General features: G+C 39.1%; 1 protein-coding gene across 1 annotated transcript in view; it reads right to left on the bottom strand.

The window, feature by feature from the left end:
* Nucleotides 1-850: 850 nt before the first annotated feature.
* The window catches only part of ALKAL1 (ALK and LTK ligand 1), a 47,286-nt gene continuing 28,353 nt past the window's right edge, over nucleotides 851-19,783 (bottom strand). Inside the window, exons 2-4 of the mRNA XM_077809008.1 lie at nucleotides 7,998-8,051; nucleotides 2,575-2,655; nucleotides 851-915 (exon numbers count right to left, since the gene is read on the bottom strand). Coding sequence (XP_077665134.1) covers nucleotides 851-915; nucleotides 2,575-2,655; nucleotides 7,998-8,051 — 200 coding nt within the window. The remainder of the gene's footprint in view (nucleotides 916-2,574; nucleotides 2,656-7,997; nucleotides 8,052-19,783) is intronic.

Genomic DNA, 19,783 nt, shown 5'->3' with positions numbered 1-19,783 from the left:
AACAATCAGCATGAAAAGTTTGAACATTCTAAACAGCCTTCTGAGAGTCTATGTGGTTGAGTGACGTTCTTTCAAAGATGTGCATTGTTTTCTTCCTATTTATGATACTGTGCCCCATATTTAACCACAGGCAATGGATTGGTATCCAGAAAGCGTGCTGCCCAAGAGTTAATAAAGCCTCAGGCTGTATTATGTTTTCTATGCTCCCCCAAAACCTCCACTTTGATGAATGCAAACCCTCCTTCATGCTTGTTCCCAGGGGCAGATTTTGGAGTTACAGATGCACCTGAATCTGGTGCAAAGGCACAGGACGTTTTGCACTGTGCCTTTAAGGGATTCTAGCCCACCTGGGATCTTCACAGATATCAGGGGAATTGTGGGTTGGGAACCAGACTTCCTGTTTTTTTCCATGGAGGAGCAAACCCTGCCACATGGAAGAAAGAATCTGGAGGAAATACTGTGAGGGAGCTTCACAGATTCCCTGCCCTCCCACACCTTTCCAGGTTCCTTCTCAGATATTTCCATGGAAGTGGGTCATCTCACCCATAATTATTTAGTGCCAGAAACATCACATGGAGCCATGAGCTAATATAAGAATACTACATTGGAGCATGCATAACAGATGCAGGACAGGTCTATACATTAATGTGCTATCTCCATGATACACCAGTAGGTGCAAAATTCAAACTGTGGCACAATAGAGCACATTAATACCAAAGCAGCAGGTTATAAACACTAACATATTTCTGTTTGTTTTCTAGATAACAGGTGAAAGGTATCAAGCAAATCATTAGGCCATAAAGTAAACAAGGATCAGATGAAGAAAAAGGATACTTACACAGCAAACTTTCTAAGGTTGTGTACACAAAGGACTCATTGCCAACCTTGTTAGTAATCTTGCACACCTTTTGTAATCTATAAAATAAAATAATTCACAACAACAATAAATAATTGGAATTGTCATGTATTCTGGGTGAGCAACATTAATGTTCAGAGTGGGAACCAGGTTTATGTGAACTGCACAATAAAAACATTTCTGTTTGAAATACATGAAATAATTTGTGCTGGTTGCAAAATGATACCAGTAGCTTATTACAATTTTGCTTTTCATCACACACCTATGGTACACCATTGTATTAAAAGAAGGTAAATTTTGTCTTTTGCTCCTTACAAAATCTATATAATATGAAGGAATCACATGGCTCTGTGAATTTAATAAATATACATAACGTGCAAGGCCATATATACAATCCTGTTCTGGCAGGGTTTTGGTGTCTTATGAGATAGAAGATAGTGAGGTCACAAACCAATTAAAGGGATATTATTCAATCCCTATACACTACAGGAAAGAGGAAGTAATTTTACTACAATGAACAATATTATTTATTCTTTACAGGATCAGGCCTTGATTTCTATATTCCCAATTCTACACAGCACAGGGATTGGAGAACTAGGGCCTAGTATTATTCAGTCAAGTTTGGACTTGGCTGTTCTGGGTTGTATGAAGGCCAGATTCTGTGAGGTACTAATGTTCAATGGGACTTGAGCTCTCAACACCTCACAAGAACTGTTCTCTACTTTTCAGAATGATGACATATGTCTGGAAGTGTGAGGTTTTGCATGACTAATAGATTTAAATGTTGTAGACAAACAGTGCTGTTGATTGCCAGTCAGTTTCTCTTTTCCTTTCCGTTTCACTAGAACAATTTCTTTGTTAAGAGTTCCATTTTCCCCCCTTTTAATACATTATTTAGAAAAAAAAATTCTTAAACAAAGCTCTGGTACAGATTTAGCACCTGGCCTTGAAGTCCTTATTCAGGTAAACCTCCCATTGAGTTGAAATGGGAATTTTAGCTCAGTAAGGACTGTAGGACTGGGGCTGTAATCTGTCAATAGTAAAAGCAATGATTCTCTTCTTGCTGGCATTATTTTTATTTGCAAAAACCAATTGAAAATTGGGAGTTCATTGGTTTTCATTCTTTGAGGTGTGTATGTAATTACAGAAAATTCTTCTAAAAATTGGCATTTTATTGCTACAATGTATCCATTTTCCAGAGGCCTGGTTCTCTTCTCACTTACATTAGTCTTATTTAGGAGCATCTCCATTGAAGTTAATGGAATTACACTAGTGTAAAACCAATGAAAGTGAGAGACAAATCAGACCCAGTGTATTTTCCACGGTATGGCACTGGAGTGAGGACTGCTATAAGCAAAGGTTATGATCAGGCCTAGCATGGCACACATTTAGGCCTGGTTGTATCAGCATAGCTACATTGGTCAGGGGGTGGAAAAAAACACGTCCCAACTAATGTAGCTATGCCAACATAGCCCCCAGTGTAGACACCACTATGTTAACAGAAGAGGCCTTCCATCCATTCAGCTAACGTCCTTTGAGGAGGTGGTATTCCTGCACCAACAGAACACGTTTTTGTTGGTGTCAGCTGCATCTACACTACAGAGATATGCTGGCATAGTCTACATAGTAAAGACATACCCTTGGGAGGCAAAACAAGCATGTTTATAGACGGAAAAACACTGCTGTTAGAGCTAAAAATCATTTCATCTGTTACTTACATGCTGGTGTTGAACAGTCCCTTGTGTTGTGATAGAGCCGATGGAAATGCTTACTGCACTCAGCTGAGAATGAGACTGGCCCTGTTGGATCGCAAATAGCAGTTAGTGACAAAAGGAAATGTTTGAGTATTTCAAAGCCTGTTTGATAGCTGGTACATGTGTATATAAATCCCCCTGCTCCAACATTCTTCTGGATGAAACACAATCTTCAGAAACAGATCTGTATTTGCCTAAGACATCACAGGTTGAAAAAAGCAAGTCTGAGCTATCTCACAACTGCTAATGTTTTACAGCCTTAATACAATTATGCTTAATCTGTTAATACAATTTAAACAATTACATTGTAATCTGATTATGATGCCACAAGATAACAGAAAGGTGTTATGTAAATTGGTGTGGAGGTAGTGAGAAATTTTAAATTCCAAAGTCAAAATATTTTTATCATTAAATTTTCCCTTATTTCCTTTTTTTCTATTTAACACATTATCTCACCGTAATGAGGTCCTATCATGCATTCTTTCACTGATATGATCATGGTCTATGTGTCAGAAATACAGTCCTTTGAAAGTGAAACAGCTCTTTGTCTTGAAGTCCCAGAAATAAGTCCAAAGCCAGGAGTAAATTTTCCAATAAAGTAAAAAACAAAATTGTGTAGCTACCACAGTGCCCACTTAGCTTAATACACCGTAGTCTAATGTGGAAGGAATAAATATGATGTAGTTCATTGTTTGGCTGCTATAATTTTTATCTCTAAAGAAGCAACATTTTAAACAAAGTTCCCAAGTCCAGCAAAGCTAAAGTAATTAGACTACAACTTCAGTTTGCTTTAGATGCTCCATGGAGACTCTTTGATTCTATGTAAGGATTTGTTTTATTAAACTGTTTTAATAAGATAGCAACTTGCAGGATTGGCCCCATAGTGCCTCTTGCAAAGTATTATGCATCCTCAACCACTCAGTGTGTTTCAGAGTTAGGCTCAAAGGAAAGTAACTGGTTTGCCTCTGCTATTTTGGATCCATGACATCTTCCTAGCTGTGCTTCCTAGTCTGGGCATACGGTCAGTGTCTTCTGTTTGCATGGCACAAATATGCTGAAACTGAGGAGGACTTCAGAACTTGGCTCAAGAGTTAAAGAAAGTGAAACAAAATAGCCCAAAAGTAGCTAATAAGCCAGGAAGTCAGATGAAGGTGGTAGGAATACCTGGAAAAATAGTTATTTTTCCCTCACACATGTGAGATGAAACAGAAGTAAAATCTTTAAAATTGATTGTTATATTAGGGAACATCTGGGGTTTTAAATTAAACCCTTATTTTGTTTAATGTGTTTATTGTCCAAGAATCTTATATACAGTACTTATTCAACATTTAAATTGATCATAATCTCTTGGCATATTTGATGTGTAGAATATTTTTCTTAATTTGGAAGCATATGGACTATGGAAAAATGTTGATTATTTTTCCGCATCCCGACCCCTTCATAAATTTAGGATGCCCTAAAACTAACAATGAATGTCTGTAAAATGGCTTGTGTTGTTTACAGTGATGCAAACAGGATTATAATTTGGAATAATAGGATGAAATTAAGACATTGAAAATGTAGACTAAATTTCAAGAAAAATTTACTGATGGTGAGATCTACTAAAGTTATGGAATAGTCTTTCAAGGGAAGTGGCCCCATTACTTGAGACCTTTAAAATGTATATTGGGAACATTACAAAATATACCATAGGGAATAATCCTGGGCTACGTGAATAGACTACGTGATCTACGGGATAATCCAGCTTTCCCTATTCATGCAAGGAATTCTTACTGAGGTAAACAGTCTGACTAATTTCATTGGGATTACTCATACAGAAATGGACTTATATGATTAAGGGCTTCAGGATCAGGCCTTATTTAGGTCTTTATCCATCGCTAACTTCTGTATTCTGGTCATATGTTCTACAGTATTCATGGATATTTTTCACTATCATTTTTGACCAATGTACTCTGTTTTAGGTACAATTTCTATTCCATCTAAGTTCTTATACTGTACCCACTTCAGTATTTGAGCAGTTAATGTTAAACAATATGACTAACATCAGTCTAGTGACATTTTCTTTTTTCACTCCCCAAAAGAGAACTCTTATGAGTGTTTTTAGTTGTTGTTTTTAAAATAAATAAAATGGGTGTATTACGCACTGCTACACTGGAAAGCAAAGTCAAAGACTTTTGCTGGTGGTGGTTTTATGTGTGTTTGTTTTTGTTTTTTTAAGGTGTACTGGACAGGGGTAAGGTTTGCAGTCACTCTTAGTTCCTTTAACTAAAACTTCTAAAACTGGGGATCAGGCACTAGAAAACCCTTCTCTCCTCTCACACATGCTTTATTCTAAGTAGACAATTCTACCATTCCTGAGAAGAGTCAAAAGTGAAAGAGCTTCCACAGGGTGAGACAATACTTTATGTAACCTGAGCCCCATCATTTAGAGCCTTAAAAATATGGACCAAGACCTTCTATTTGACCCATTGTTCTATAGGAAACTAGTAAAGTACAGGATCATGTGCTGGTTCCATTCTGTATTTCTGAGATGTGCTACTACATTCCATACCATTTGTAATTTTATCAGGACTCACGTTTTCAAGCCCAGGTACACTGTCTTGCAATAAACCAGTTAGGAAGTAACAATGGCATATATGATCAAGGCCATGTCTTTATTGGTTTCTAAAGCCTCAGGTGATAAGAGTAGATTCTGTGCAGATGCAACTGTGCAAAAATCCACAGTCATCAAGAACTCTAGAATGACCCTTAAACTGTGCTTAGCTTGAAGATTTGTGGACATTTGACCCTGAGTGAAGGAGACAGCACTGAGGTAGCAAGCTCTGTGAAGCATTGCCTTTTGCCTCTAAATATCGCTTTGAAATATCCAGGAAAAATATGTTCAAAACCAATTTTTATTTTTAAAGAAATCTCTCAGTGATGTAGGAAAAAGTCAGAGATGAATTTACAGAGGCATATGAAAGAGTTAGAAGGAGAGGCTGAATGGTTAGGGAAGATTCTGCTGAATTTTGCCTTTAGTCCATTGGTAGAAGAACTTCAGAATCTGAAGACATTTTCGTAGATGGAAATGGATTTCCACTGAAAAAGGGAGGACTTTGGCATAGAGGAACAGGATAAGACAAAAAAATATCATGTTATTAAACCAACTCCGAAGGTGATTAAGGAGGCTTGAAATGACTGAAAGCTTAGAGGGGTTAAAGAGAAGGGAAAGAGGGGGAGAGAACGAGAAGGAGCTTTCTGCTTTTCAGTGTTATTGTTTTATTTAGAAATAAAAAATCACTTGATTTGTGTTTTGAGTATATGCATTTTAAGTAATTCAGGCCACCCTTGGTTTTTTTAAATTTTTTCCTATCTTGGAAAACAGTACCTACGATACACCAAGGCAACTCACTTCTCAACATCAGTAGTATCCAGAACACTTGAACAACCCAAGAGACATTGAAAGTTAAAGCTTCTGGAAGCAGGCCCTGTCCAGGAGGAGTAAAATTGTAATCTCACTCCACTAAATCTTTCAGCAAAGAGGTAGATACAGATTCTTAGTTTAAGAACAACTAAGGAAGAATTAGTAAAAGGAAATTTGGTTATCAGTTGAATGTACATTCTTCTATTCAGCCAAAAAAAGCTTAGAACAGCTGGATTCCTTTACACCACAATTGTGGCATTTGGGAACTACAGGACTTTTAATCTCATTGTATTTCTCTTTGTCTCTTTCTCCTACTCTTCCCCCTCCTTCCTCCCATATTTTCAGTCCACCCTGCTGCCCCTCTATCTCCTTCAACCCTTGCAGAGAATCCTCTATATCACCTAGTTGAGTTACTTTCCACTTTGGCTGGAGCTACGTCTCATCCCTCTGCTACCTGGGGTCATATCTCCTGCTCCTCCTTACCCACCAGGACTTCCTCATCTCCCTGTCTCCTCTCCAGTCTCCTCTTTGCCACTCTTCCCTGCCCTAAGCTGCGTCTCGTTCTCCTCCCCACAGGCCTGGGGCTTCTCTCCAGCTTCCTTTTTCATTTGGTTGCTGCTATTTCCCCTCCAACCTCCTTTCCTCTCTCCTGTTCCAGTTCTCTTGTTCCCAAGTCCTCTATGCCCCATAATATTCAGGAGCACTCTTCTACAGGTCTCTCACCATCACCACTCATCTGATATTCTCCTACCCCTTAATTCCTGAACATGGTGGAGGGGAGAGACTGGAGAGGAGTTTGGGAGGTTTTCAAGCTTTGAAACTGAAACCAGTGTTTGTTTTTTTAACCATTTTATACATATATATTTTAAACAATGAATGATTCTTATGATTTTTATTTGATTTAATCTTTTTCATTTCCTAAATGTCTACTTATTTTTGCTCTTTAAAATAAACTTTGATATTTACACATCAATCATGGTCCTGTGTGTGACTGAACATAAGAACAGAGAGAGAGGCACTTCACTTTTAGGCTGATGAGTGACAGAGAATTGCCTATAAATAAGCTTGGCAGAATCCTTTTTTTATTTTTATTTTTTATAATTTTGACAGAAAATATTGATGTTTATTTTTAAGCGTTTTTTTAGATTTGGATTGATTTAAATGTTCAGTTACATAAAATTATGAGGTAGCCACAATTATTTAATGACAGTAGACACTGAAATTCAAAACGTTTAAGCTTTACAATCTGTTAAAACACAAATTGTCAACATCACATGTCAAAATGTACACACTTAAATCAACAAATTATACCTGCTTTTACTACTCATTTGCTAGTCCTTTTCTAATAAGCCTAATTCAAAAGTCTAAATCACTGCATTTTGACTCTAATAAGTTCTCAGGTAGCATTTTCCCTACTTTGCCTATTTGTAATTCAGTTATCATCGGTGGAAATATTTTGTCATCAGTTTGTGTGTATCGTGACATTGATGTTTACTAACATTCAATCGATAAAAAATTAATCTTTCTGAGCCTACCTATAAATAATAAACATAGCCTAGAAACAGCCATAATACTAATGAAGTTGAAAATAAGAACAGTAAGATAGCTCTGACATAACTTTATGGTCAAGGACAGAATAGAGTAAAATTAGAGATGGACTCAAGGTGACTTTTCAAAAAATCATCAAGAGAAAGCAGATGTGATTTACATTCATGTATACCTCATTTTCCTCATATCAAATTGCAAATGGCAATATGGATATATTCAGTTCATCAATAGCACTGGCAAGCTGTTAATTTAAATCCAGTGAGATTATGGGGACTGAACTCCCTTAGTCTCTTTTGAAAATTCCAGCCTTAATTTAATTTCACAAATGTTAAATTCAGAACCAGACATTAAGAATGATATTAGCTATGTAACTAGTTTTTCATGTCTGTTTAGAATATAATCATGTACACGAATTAAAGCAAAGAGTTGTCCTTACCTGTAAAGTGTTTTATGAACTTGTCTTTTAAATTGGAATCTCTTGGAAATATTTCTGAAGAAAAAAAAAATATACACATGATACTTTTATTACAATAAGCTAAGAATAATGTGCACACAAATATGCTATACACACACACAATAACCTCCCATATTGGTAAACATTCTCAGTTTCATAGATATGATATAGTTTATTAAATTAGCTTCAATATTTTTTCCAAATAATTCATAGGTCGATCGATTAATGCCAGAAGGGACCATTACAATCTTCTAGTATGACCTCCTGCATCAAACAGGCCATAGAATTTCACCCAGTAATTCCTGTATTAATTAAATCCATACCTTTTAGTAGACCTAGACCATATTTTTTAGAAAGACCACAATCCGATGAAGTGAGCTGTAGCTCATGAAAGCTTATGCTCAGATAAATTTGTTAGTCTCCAGGGTGCCACAAGTACTCCTTTTCTTTTTGGGAATACAGATTAACACAGCTGCTACTCTGAAACCAATCTAAACACAGGAATGCTGTGCTAGACTGTAAGTACTCAGGTACCACAGTGACTGGGGCCATATAAAAAACTAGATAGCCGAATACAGTATCTTGTTCTAAAGATACCTAGAACTTCTGGCTTCGGAGGAAGGGGGAAACACTCAGTAATACACCTAAAACATGATTAAATTCCCATTAAAGTAAATGGAGCTTTTCCCCTGATGTCAGTAGGAGTTAGATCTTGCCCCTTCTCCAACATCTATTCCTTATAACTCTGCATCATTCAATTTACACTTTAAATATAATTGTGTCAGATAGTAAATACTTGGATCATAAAATACATGCTAATAAGTAGACAAATTAGGAGTTAACATTATGAACTTGTCACTAAACATGTATAGGCACTATAAGCTGTTTCCTTCTTGTTTATATAGTGTTAAAATCTCTGTATTCTTCTGCTGCTCTCTACCCAGTTCCCAGAGACAAACAATAGGAAATAGCTCTACCTGAATTTTTTTAATATTATCAGCAATGAATCCAGCTCTGGTCTGAATTAACTCCCATTCAACTAAAGATAGAAAGCAAGTTCCCTTTCATAGATTGGAAGACAGCAGCCATCTGTCAAAATAAATTGTTAGTGACTCTGGGCAGGGATTTTGGTTTGGGGTTTCTTTTGGCTGGGGGAGGGGGCAGAGATGGGGAGAGACTGTATTTTTTAGGTTGTCATTTTCAAAGGAATTTATGTCCCCTAATCCTACTGAATTTCGGTGAGACTTGGGCATCTAACTCCCATAGGCACCCTGGAAAATCCCAGCCTGATCTGACATGGATTTCATTCGTTGGCCAATTCATTTCTTCCCCAGCACACTGAAGTTATTTTCATGAAATTTCAGGGGATTTAAAATGACTCTCAGAGAAATGTGAAAAAGGCCTTTACTTTCATTTCACTAGAATATTCCCAGAAAGTGAACACACACACACACACACACACACAAGCCATAAACACAGCTGAAATAAATTTGTATTAAAAATGTGAATAGTCACAGATTTTTTGGGTAGCATTTTCCCAACTGCACCTGCTAACATGAGCAGCTCTACCTGAAACTAACTGGTAGCACTAAAGGAGCAATAGTAACTTGCACTCTGAAGCAGTTCTCAATTTAAAGGAAACATGACCAGACTATGAGGCTAACAATGAGAGCCAGCATGATGGTACTATTGTTAAGAGAGTTAATTCTCATCTTTTTAGCTGCGTCTTCTCAGTTTTAAAAGCAGGCATGTTTTCAAAATTACCGACACTAAAGATCAACAAATTCTACCAAGATTTAAAGGACTACAAAAAAAAAAAGCCATATTCCCAAAGCACTTTAAATTAAGTGAAACCAATGGCAGCCATTGCTGGATAGACTGTATACGATGGACCCAACAACAGAAGCCAGAAGCAGAATCTTGACACAGAGTAAGCTTCCAAAAGTTGGTGTAAAATTCCCAAGATAAGAGCCCTGTGCTACTTTAGCCAGGCTTGCGACCAGCTCTTTTTAACAGTTTTAGTAACATTTCACATGGTACGCATCACCTATTAAAGGATGCTCATGTAGCAAGGTAAATTGCTTAGATGCATAATCATTTCATGAAGGGAAAACAGCATGTGTAGTAGAAATGAGCTATATTTGCAAAGTTTTGCTTAAATTATCTTCCTATGGAGCTGCACTGGGCATAAATACAGCAGAATAGTATCTTATGTGTGGAAGATGCAAAGGAAATTTTTACATGGGTAAGCAGCATATATATTTTACTCTTTGAACATGAAGAGAATGTGGCTGTCATAAATATAAAGGGTAAACCCCTTTGAAATCCCTCCTGGCCAGGGGAAAGCTCCTCTCACTTGTAAAGGATTAAGAAGCTAAAGGTAACCTCGCTGGCACCTGACCAAAATGACCAATGAGGAGACAAGATACTTTCAAAAGCTGGGAGGAGGGAGAGAAACAAAGGGTCTGTGTGTCTGTCTATATGCTGGTTTCTGCAGGGGATAGACCAGGAATGGAGTCTTAGAACTTTTAGTAAGTAATCTAGCTAGGTATGTGTTAGATTATGATTTCTTTAAATGGCTGAGAAAAGAATTGTGCTAAATAGAATAACTATTTCTGTCTGTGTATCTTTTTTGTAACTTAAGGTTTTGCCTAGAGGGGTTCTCTATGTTTTTGAATCTAATTACCCTGTAAGATATCTACCATCCTGATTTTACAGGGGGGATTTCTTTATTTCTATTTACTTCTATTTTTATTAAAAGTCTTTTTGTAAGAAAACTGAATGCTTTTTCATTGTTCTCAGATCCAAGGGTTTGGGTCTGTGGTCACCTATGCAAATTGGTGAGGCTTTTTATCCAACATTTCCCAGGAAAGGAGGGGTGCAAGTGTTGGGAGGATTGTTCATTGTTCTTAAGATCCAAGGGTCTGGGTCTGTAGTCACCTAGGCAAATTGGTGAGGCTTTTTACCAAACCTTGTCCAGGAAGTGGGGTGCAAGGTTTTGGGAAGTATTTGGGGGGGAAAGACGTGTCCAAACAGCTCTTCCCCAGTAACCAGTATTAGTTTGGTGGTGGTAGCGGTCAATCCAAGGACAACGGGTGGAATATTTTGTACCTTGGGGAAGTTTTGACCTAAGCTGGTAAAGATAAGCTTAGGAGGTTTTTCATGCAGGTCCCCACATCTGTACCCTAGAGTTCAGAGTGGGGGAGGAACCTTGACAGTGGCATAGGGAGGTCAAATACAATCATAGTACTATTTAAAGACCACAAATATAATGGGTATAGGATACTAAGCCATGTATGTACTCATATAGAACATACATGATGCAACATATTGTGCATAGATTTATAATCTTGCATTTCCCCTTTATATTGATAGGCAAAGTTACAAATTAATTATAATGACATGTATTATATAAGCAAGAGTTCCATCCCTAGTATAATCCCAATTAATAATCATAAGAAATCTTCTTTACTCAGGGATTTCTTCCTTGGTTCCAGTGGGATCTCTCATCTTGGATGTCTAGTCTCCTTTGGATAATTAAGCACAACGGGGGCAAATCCTGCCCCTCCTTTCCCCCTCCACAGGTGGTGATAGTCATGAAAATTACTAAGGCTGGAATAGTGGTGCTAGAACTGTTCTACAATTGCTCTGATGCCTGGGGCAGGAATGATGGTTTTATGGTTAAAGTATCAGAGGGGGATTGAGAGCTAGGCTTTTCCTTGGCTCTAACTCACAGATTTTGTGCATTACTTTGCTTCTGTCTCCCTTCTCATTCTTTGTCTTGTCTAGATATACTCAAAAAGAAAAGGAGTACTTGTGGCACCTTAGAGACTAACCAATTTATTTGAGCATAAGCTTTCATGAGCTACAGCTCACTAGATATACTGTGAGCTCACGAGGTCATGAACTGTTTTCTACTCTGTTTGAACTGTACTTAGCATAATGGTGCCCTGGGCCTTGGCTGGGCCTCTGTGCTACTTTACTCCATTATTCTCTTCCTACAACAAAACAAGTGACTCCATGTTCACTTTCTGCATTCCAAGGTCTGGGTTATATGTAAGCGGGAGAATGGTCCTGCTATTGTGGGGAACTTTCCTGGCTTCTGCACTACCCCGGTGAAGTGGGCTAGAGAAAGGATCTGAGTCCTCGCTCCCACTTCCTTTACCCAGAGGCCTCTCTGCCCTTGAGGACTCCCCTTCCACAATCCTGTCTGGCACAGTCCTCGTAACCCCGACAAGGCTGGGTCCAGGCTTCCTGAGGGGCTCAACCCCCAACCCTGCTGTGGTCACCTAGGACAGGGGCTAGGGTGTCCCCACTCTGGGGTACTCTCTCTGCACTGGGCACTTCCCTGACCCACTGACCATTTCATACAATTTAAAGCAAACACAAGTTGTTTAATTAACAATTAATTTTAAAAAAGAACAAGGAAAAATGGGAAAGGTTAAAGGAAAACACATCACCCCGCTCTGTGGCACGGAACATCACAAACAGTGTCTCTGGAATGTCAGGGCAGTTCACAGTCTGTTCCTTGTAGGTCCCAGGCCTTCTTCTCAGGCCCTGGCTGTGCTGCAGGGATGCTGTGGGTTGGACACTTGCTCTGGTGGTGGCCACACACCTCCGGGCTTTGGGTGGTGGGACCCTTCTTCCCAGCATCAGCCCCTCGTCAGGTTAAGATTGCCCTCCAAGTCGGGCCTGCAAGGACCCTTGGCTGGGGAGGGGGTCTTTCTGCGCTGGGCCCTTTGCCCAAGGTCTCCCCTTGGCTGGCCCCAGTTGCTCACCACACCTGGCTCTGTGGCTGCAGCTCTGTTCCCAGCACAGGATCTGTTCTCCCTGGGCTGCTTCTGTGACTCTGCTCCCAACTCTGACCTGCTTCCTGGGCTGCTTTTCTGGCCGCTCTGGATCCGACACGGCTCTGCTCCCCAGGTCAGCTTGGGCCCCTGCTTTCTCCTTAGCTCGGCCCCACTCTGTCTGACCCAGGCAATTCCACCTGACACGGAGGATAGGACCCCTTTGGCTTCCTGACTCCCCAATTAGCCTTCCTGCCCTGTCAATCAGGCTGATCTGGAGCATTGGCCTCCACCCTTTTGGTACTGGGAGCTAGCCAACAAAAACACCCCCACTGAATGTTAGTAAGGGGACAACCCCTTACATATAGAACATTACATTGTGCAAGTCTCTAGTTATCATTACCGTACAGCATTTACTTTTGCAAATATTGTGTAAGTGGTTTTAAATAAATTATTTTTCAAGCAGAAAGCAAGGGGTATTTCATTCTGGTTATATGACCAAACATTTTCATGCAAAGCTGTTTTGTTTCATCCTATTTCTCAGGATAAATGCCTGAAAAGGTGGGTTTTATTTTGTGGTTCTACTGAAGCTAAATTAATTCCATTACTAAGGAAGAGTTTGGAACAGATCCTGCACTATGTTTTAGTAGTATTTTTTCTATTAGTCTAGTTTAGAGGTACTTAGACTTTGTGTAACTGAGAGAGGCAATGACAACTTGTCAGGAGCCCAACGGATACACCTACCTTGCCTATAGGAACGTACTTTTCATGGATTTTACACAAATTCCCAGAATCATCACTTCTATCTTTGAATCCCTCCATTGAAATATTTAGCATTGTCTCTGCTTACTCCTCTGTGAATGGTAATCTTAGAAAAATATACATTTAAGAATATCTGCCTTAAAAAAGAACCAAATGTTTATAAGTCAGCTCTGGACTTATTTCCACATATTTGGACTTCAAATTCTTTTACAACTATGGTATTTTAAGCTTTATGTAAGCTCTTTTTTTGTGTATTTTCCTGGCACCAGTATTGCAGCTAGAGAATGAGAATCTGGCTCTTCCGCTATAAACCTTGATGCTCAGTCATCCCAAATCACATTTTGGCATGTATGCCATAAATCCAAGCAACATTTTCTCCAAAAAATTATTTCAATTCAAGATACTGTTTATTATGTTGTATTTGTTGTTGTTATTGTTTAACTAAAAAGGGGGAGGGGGTAAAAAAAAAAGATTTTGCAAAGCTCTTGTCCTTAGTGTGGACTGGGCTTGTTTGTTGGTTTAGGAATAAAACTTTAAAATGGCCAAGAATAATATTTTGATTTGAAACATACTGGAACACATTCAGTAGCATTCTTTGTCACAACAGAAATTCCCCATTCATTTCTATGGGGCTTTTCTTCAGCAAAACCATCCCATAATGTCTAAGGAGCCCATAGATAGCCGATTAAGACAATATTACAATGCCAAGATGAAAGAAAGTTATTGTGAGATTGTCTAGATCTTGCTACACCCAGTTTAAACAAATTTATATAAATGGAAAGTGTTACATTGCTAAAAGCAAAAACAAAATATTGCCAATGCAAGTTAATTAGTCAAATCATTCACTGTGACAACTGAGAAGAATATTTCCTCGCCCATTATTTTGGAAATCCTGCAGACTGGTGGTGACCAAAGGGAAATGCATAGTCCAGTCCTTGCTGGACTCTATTCAGCCCTATGTGCCAAAATCCAGTTTCAACATCATATTTGGCCTGGCAAGTTCTGGCAGAATATCGTACACTGTGGGAACTGTCACCTTTTCAGTTCCTGACACAATGGCTATGGAGGTATGGAGCACCTCAGTTTGCCTCACAAATTAATGCACAGCTTATTCGGGCAGTATTGCAACTCTAAGATACACCTCTTCGCACATTCTTGCATTCCTTGCAGACTGTTGCTAGGATTGTATTTTGAGTTTGTTACTGAGAAATTATATTTACATACTAGGTGCCTTGTGCTTTCATTGTACAATATCACAGTGTTCACTTTCCTTAATGATAGCTTCTGGGTCTAGTGCACTATGGGGAATCATGTTGCCCAGTGTCCCACTTTGCAAATGGGCTGAAATCATCTTCCTGGAGCAAGTGTACATGAAGGTATAGAGCTCCCTGAAATATGATGGCTGCTAAATGAGAAAATATTCATCTCAACTGTCTAGTTCAATACTTGTAAATCAATCCATCCATGTTGGCTCCCAGATCTATTTCAGTCTTTGTTCTATTTTTGAGCTTCTCTCTTTTTTTCTCCAGATACAATCTAATTGGTGCAACTAATAAATGCATAGTTAACTCGGTAGATTTCCTGCCCTCCCCCTCGCCCCCAATACAAAAAACCCACCTCGTATATATATGGTGTGTATACTATATACACACCATGTATATCATTATATCAATATATATCATTGCTTCCATCAGCCTAAGTGAAATATCTCTTTTTGTTTAAGAGGAGGCACTGTATATATCTTGCTCAACTCTCATTGACTGAAGGGTTATTTTGAGGGTTTGGTATGTGTATTATGTTTTATGGGGGATTAATGGGAAATGATTTGACACTCAGTAGGGATGTTACACCCAGAGAAGATCTCCCTCCCATGAGTAGTACAAATCTGTTTGAAATTCAGAACTGACAATGCACTGCATTGTAGCGTAATGAAGATTTAAGGACGTTAACTAATGTTTTATCACTTTCTAAGGGTGGTCTATTACCGGTGACACCACAAGTGAAAATGGATTGGCTGGTTTCATCTTAGTACAGGACTCAAAATAAATCAATAATAAAACAAGCCAAAAAACACTGTCTGCTCAATAGAATATCATGAACTTATATACCACTGCCGGCTACAGAATGGAATACGCCAGACATGCTCAGGCATATCATTCCTCTCTGCTATTTGAGCTAACTGAGCTGTTAATTTAATTCACCATGTAAAGGCCACTCCTATAGCTCTCCAAATAAGTCTGTTTTGGGGAATGAAAGCTGTGAGTCAAGTGTACTAACTAATTCACAATGAAGCATTTGACTAATTTATTTTCCTTTTCTACTTACGCAATATCTTTGAACACAGCACCAGCCTAGTGGTTTTATTTGCTGTACAACAAATCTGTATTCAGTATTTTTACTCTAGTTGTAGAGAATATTCAAATGTAAACTGTGATAGTTGGTTGCGATTTGTCAGCCAAGCCACATGGCACTGTTGTTGTTCCCTTATTAGATGAGTGTATTTATGATCTGCTTATTCATTTGTCCAAATTTTAAATTTTGCTTCTGTATATACTCAAGCTAGTGAATTTGCAATTCACTTTTTGTGATTTTTCTTCTGAGTAAAAATTTTCTGATGTTCACAGAAAGTGAGCCTCAAAGGGGGTATGAACATGGCCAAGAAAACACTATTAAATGTTGAAGGTAGAACATTTTATACACTATTCTCCCAGCTTTAGTTAGGAGCACTATTGTGGTATTACATGAACACACACACACACACATAGTCCCAGAATGTCTTTATTCAGTAACAAGTCATTAAAAAGCCAAAGACTAGAAGAGTAGGGGCATGATGTGAGTCATGACTGGAGTGTAACAGTGTCTGCAATTTAGCCTGACAATGCTTTCCTGCACTATGGCTGATTCATGCCAGTAATATCAGTCACTTGCTGACATGAGCTCTACATTTATATATAAATACCATCCTGGTATATTTTTAGAGGCAGTGCAAGAGGGCACAAAGGGAGCACCAGTTTCTTCAATCTTCATCCTTCACCTCCATCACACACACCCCTGCAGCACAGGGTTCCAGCCATTTGCACCAATGCCAGGCTCTGCAAAGGCCCCAAAAACAGCGGAGGGAAGAAGTGGAGCTATTGTCACCGTTTCTCCTTTTTTCTCCTTTCCATCTGAATACTAGGTGGTAAAATGAGGGTTCTGCAAGGTTCTGGATGTGGAGGGAAGGAGAGGATAGTTCAGATGAGGCATTGTCTGATCTGCTGAGAACTTCGCTCTACTGCCTGAAAATTTCCCATTGAATGTTATTGCTATTCAGAGCAGCATTCACTCTTAATTAGCAAGAGCCCCACAAGGAGCAAAGCCACTTGTGGTCAAGCGATGCTGTCTAGAGAGGATCAAGATGGGGTAAAGCACAGAGGGCCTGTCTCTCTGCAGGGATATCTCCAGTTTCCTCTTGGATATGAGAACATATCCTGGTTCCCATTGTACAGCCCCAAATTCTTCCCCGACAGGGTTTGATGCCTTAGAATCTTCACACAGGAAGCTATTTCTGAGTTTATGGAATGAATTTCCTCCTCCCATGATCTTCATGCAGAAGGGACACTATAGCCATTATTCTTAAAAGAGTTACTTGCTTTGTTTATCCTTTTTTTCAGTTACCTAACTATGGATAGTTTCTGAATTAAACACTGTTATTTGTTGCTAACGTGCAATAAAAAAAATAGTTGACTAGAGCTGCACAAGAATCACATGAGATTAAACTTGAAATGCCCAAATAACAACACTTCCTCCCAATGTACCATAGCACATGTTTGTTTCATAAATACCACCCTGCTAAATCATCTGTCTTTTATGATGTCCTTTGTGGATATGTTTTACAACTCTAAATGACTGATAGTTATTAACATACCAGCCATTGGCTCCAGGCACATAGAATTCTTCCCTCTCTAACGTTAAATAAGTCTGTTGAAGAAGACGCTCTTCAGTCTCCCACAAGAGGAGAGAAGCACAAGTGCTGCTTTTACAGGATGTATATGCAACAATTTGCATGAGAAATTACACTTACCATGGTGCCCCATATTCTACTGTGACAGTTGTTCCTGCATAGCAGAGTTCCATGTCCTAGAGTTTTGATTTGTGGAGTTTCCTTTTTGTTCTTCTGGTGGAGGGGAGTGTGGGAAAGTTGGGTTTTCCCTCCTGTCCAAGAGGCAGGGACTTCAGTCCCTTTAACTTACTTCCATTAGGCGGCCCCTTAACGCTGCACTGCTATTCTCGAATCAGTTCCTTTTAAGAGCATACTTAAGGTCTGCTGCCTACCAATGCTCTCCCTATTTCTGTGCCTTCCCAAGCCCAGATTTCCGATGTTTGGCTCCCCTCTCTCATGCAAGCAGGGGACACACAAAGTCTGTTCACATTTGCAGAGAAATTAGTCCCGCAACAGTGGCTTTCGCAGTCAGGAAAACTAGAAGAGAACAGACAAGGAAAATGCAAACTGACTTTACCTGCATTTCTCTTTTCCATTTTCTATTACTGCTACCTGTGTGGATTTATAACCCAGCTTTCTGACTTGGTGTCCATGCAGCAAAGTTGTAATCCTGTCTTTGTGACATTATAACAGCTAGTGCTGTCCAATTTTCAGCACGTAGAACTTCACTGAGGAATCAGCAAACAAAAATAACATAGGATGTTTGTATGATAAACTTTTCTTTAAACAAAAATGTTATTGGTTATTAGCAACACTCATATGCCAAATTACCAAAAAAGCTAAAACTAAACAAATGAATATAATATCAAAATAAATGTGAAAGTATTTCTCCCAGATTAAAGTGCTTTTTAAATAAGCATAATGTACAAATAAGTACACTAGTATGGCTATCTCATACGGCATTTCACTCACTGTTCAGCTAAAAAAAAAAGAGGTATTCTAAAGAGGTTAACATTACAAGTGTAGAGGTTTAATTGTAGGACAATGTATTATATTGAGTGGGTACACTTAGTCGCAAAATAATATGCCAGATTCATCCCTGAGGTAAATCTGCTGAAATCAACGGAATTGCACCAGAGATTAATTTGACCCATTATGTCACTCTAGCAGCAAAAATGATGAGACCAGCACATGTGCACAGCACTAAAGGGAATCTGATCTAAAAAGTTACTTAAACATGCCTGTGCATACTTTTTTGACTGAATATTATTTTGTGTTTCAGTTACTCATTTCAAATCAGAATGGTAGAATTCTACACTCACTTTTCACCAGTGTAAATGATTACATAACGTGAAAGGCAAGGCTGAATAAGGTCTAGAGTAGCACTTCAATAATCTCTACATGAATACTTCAGAAATGGTGAGACAAACAAAATGCCCCTCCCTCTCTCTCAGCAAGAAGAAATTTTGGTTGAACCAGAGGTGGGATGGCCAACTCCTGGGAAGGGAATGGGAGAGCAATTTGTGCCTTAAATTGCACCTGGGGATGTACTTGGGGGGAGAGGATTCTCTGCCTTTGATTAGTTAGTCAGGGGATGTTGAGGGAAGCTTATTGGCTCTCATGTATCCCCTCCCTCCATTAAACCCCTGCTATGTGTCTGGTGGACATCTTGCCACTGTTGCTGGCCTGATCTCCCTCCCTATAGTTGAAGTATACTGGAGCTGTGTTTCCAGGATTCTGCAGATCTGACCAATCACTTCTTTTGGGGGTGGATCAGGAAAGAATTTTTATTTGTTGGGCCAAACTGGCAAGCGTCTGCAGGGTTTTTTCCCTTCCTTACAGCACTATGGAGCCCACTTTAGGTAAAAAGGAATAAGGGTGGGATTCAAATGTTAGGAAGTAATAAAGGAATGTTTAGTTTGTCAAAACTTGCAGCTGGCGTCCAGTGTGCATAAAGGCTAAAAGGACCAGTTCTCTGAAGTAAATGGACAGTAGGATATGGCTGGTGGACTTCTTGCCATAAAGAGAAAGGGGAGACCTGAAGTCTTTACAGACCAAGGTCCCCCTTGGTATCCATCATTCCTCAGCCTTCTCTGATCATGGCTCTATGGCCTTGAAAAGTTTGTAGGTGAGCCCCTGATTGCGTTCCACTTTCACTAGCCTGATCTGGCTCAAGTGCTCAACCAGAAAACTCTCACCTTTCCTTTCTTCGGGGGCATCCCCATGCTCAGGCTCTCAGCCCAGCTCTGCTCTGCTCTTTCTTTGAGCTCTCTTTACCCTGAGGACACTGGGATCTC

Source organism: Eretmochelys imbricata, chromosome 2 (assembly GCF_965152235.1).
Source record: "Eretmochelys imbricata isolate rEreImb1 chromosome 2, rEreImb1.hap1, whole genome shotgun sequence".
Taxonomy (NCBI): Eukaryota; Metazoa; Chordata; order Testudines; family Cheloniidae; genus Eretmochelys; species Eretmochelys imbricata.
This window is presented reverse-complemented; position numbering and strand designations above follow the sequence as displayed.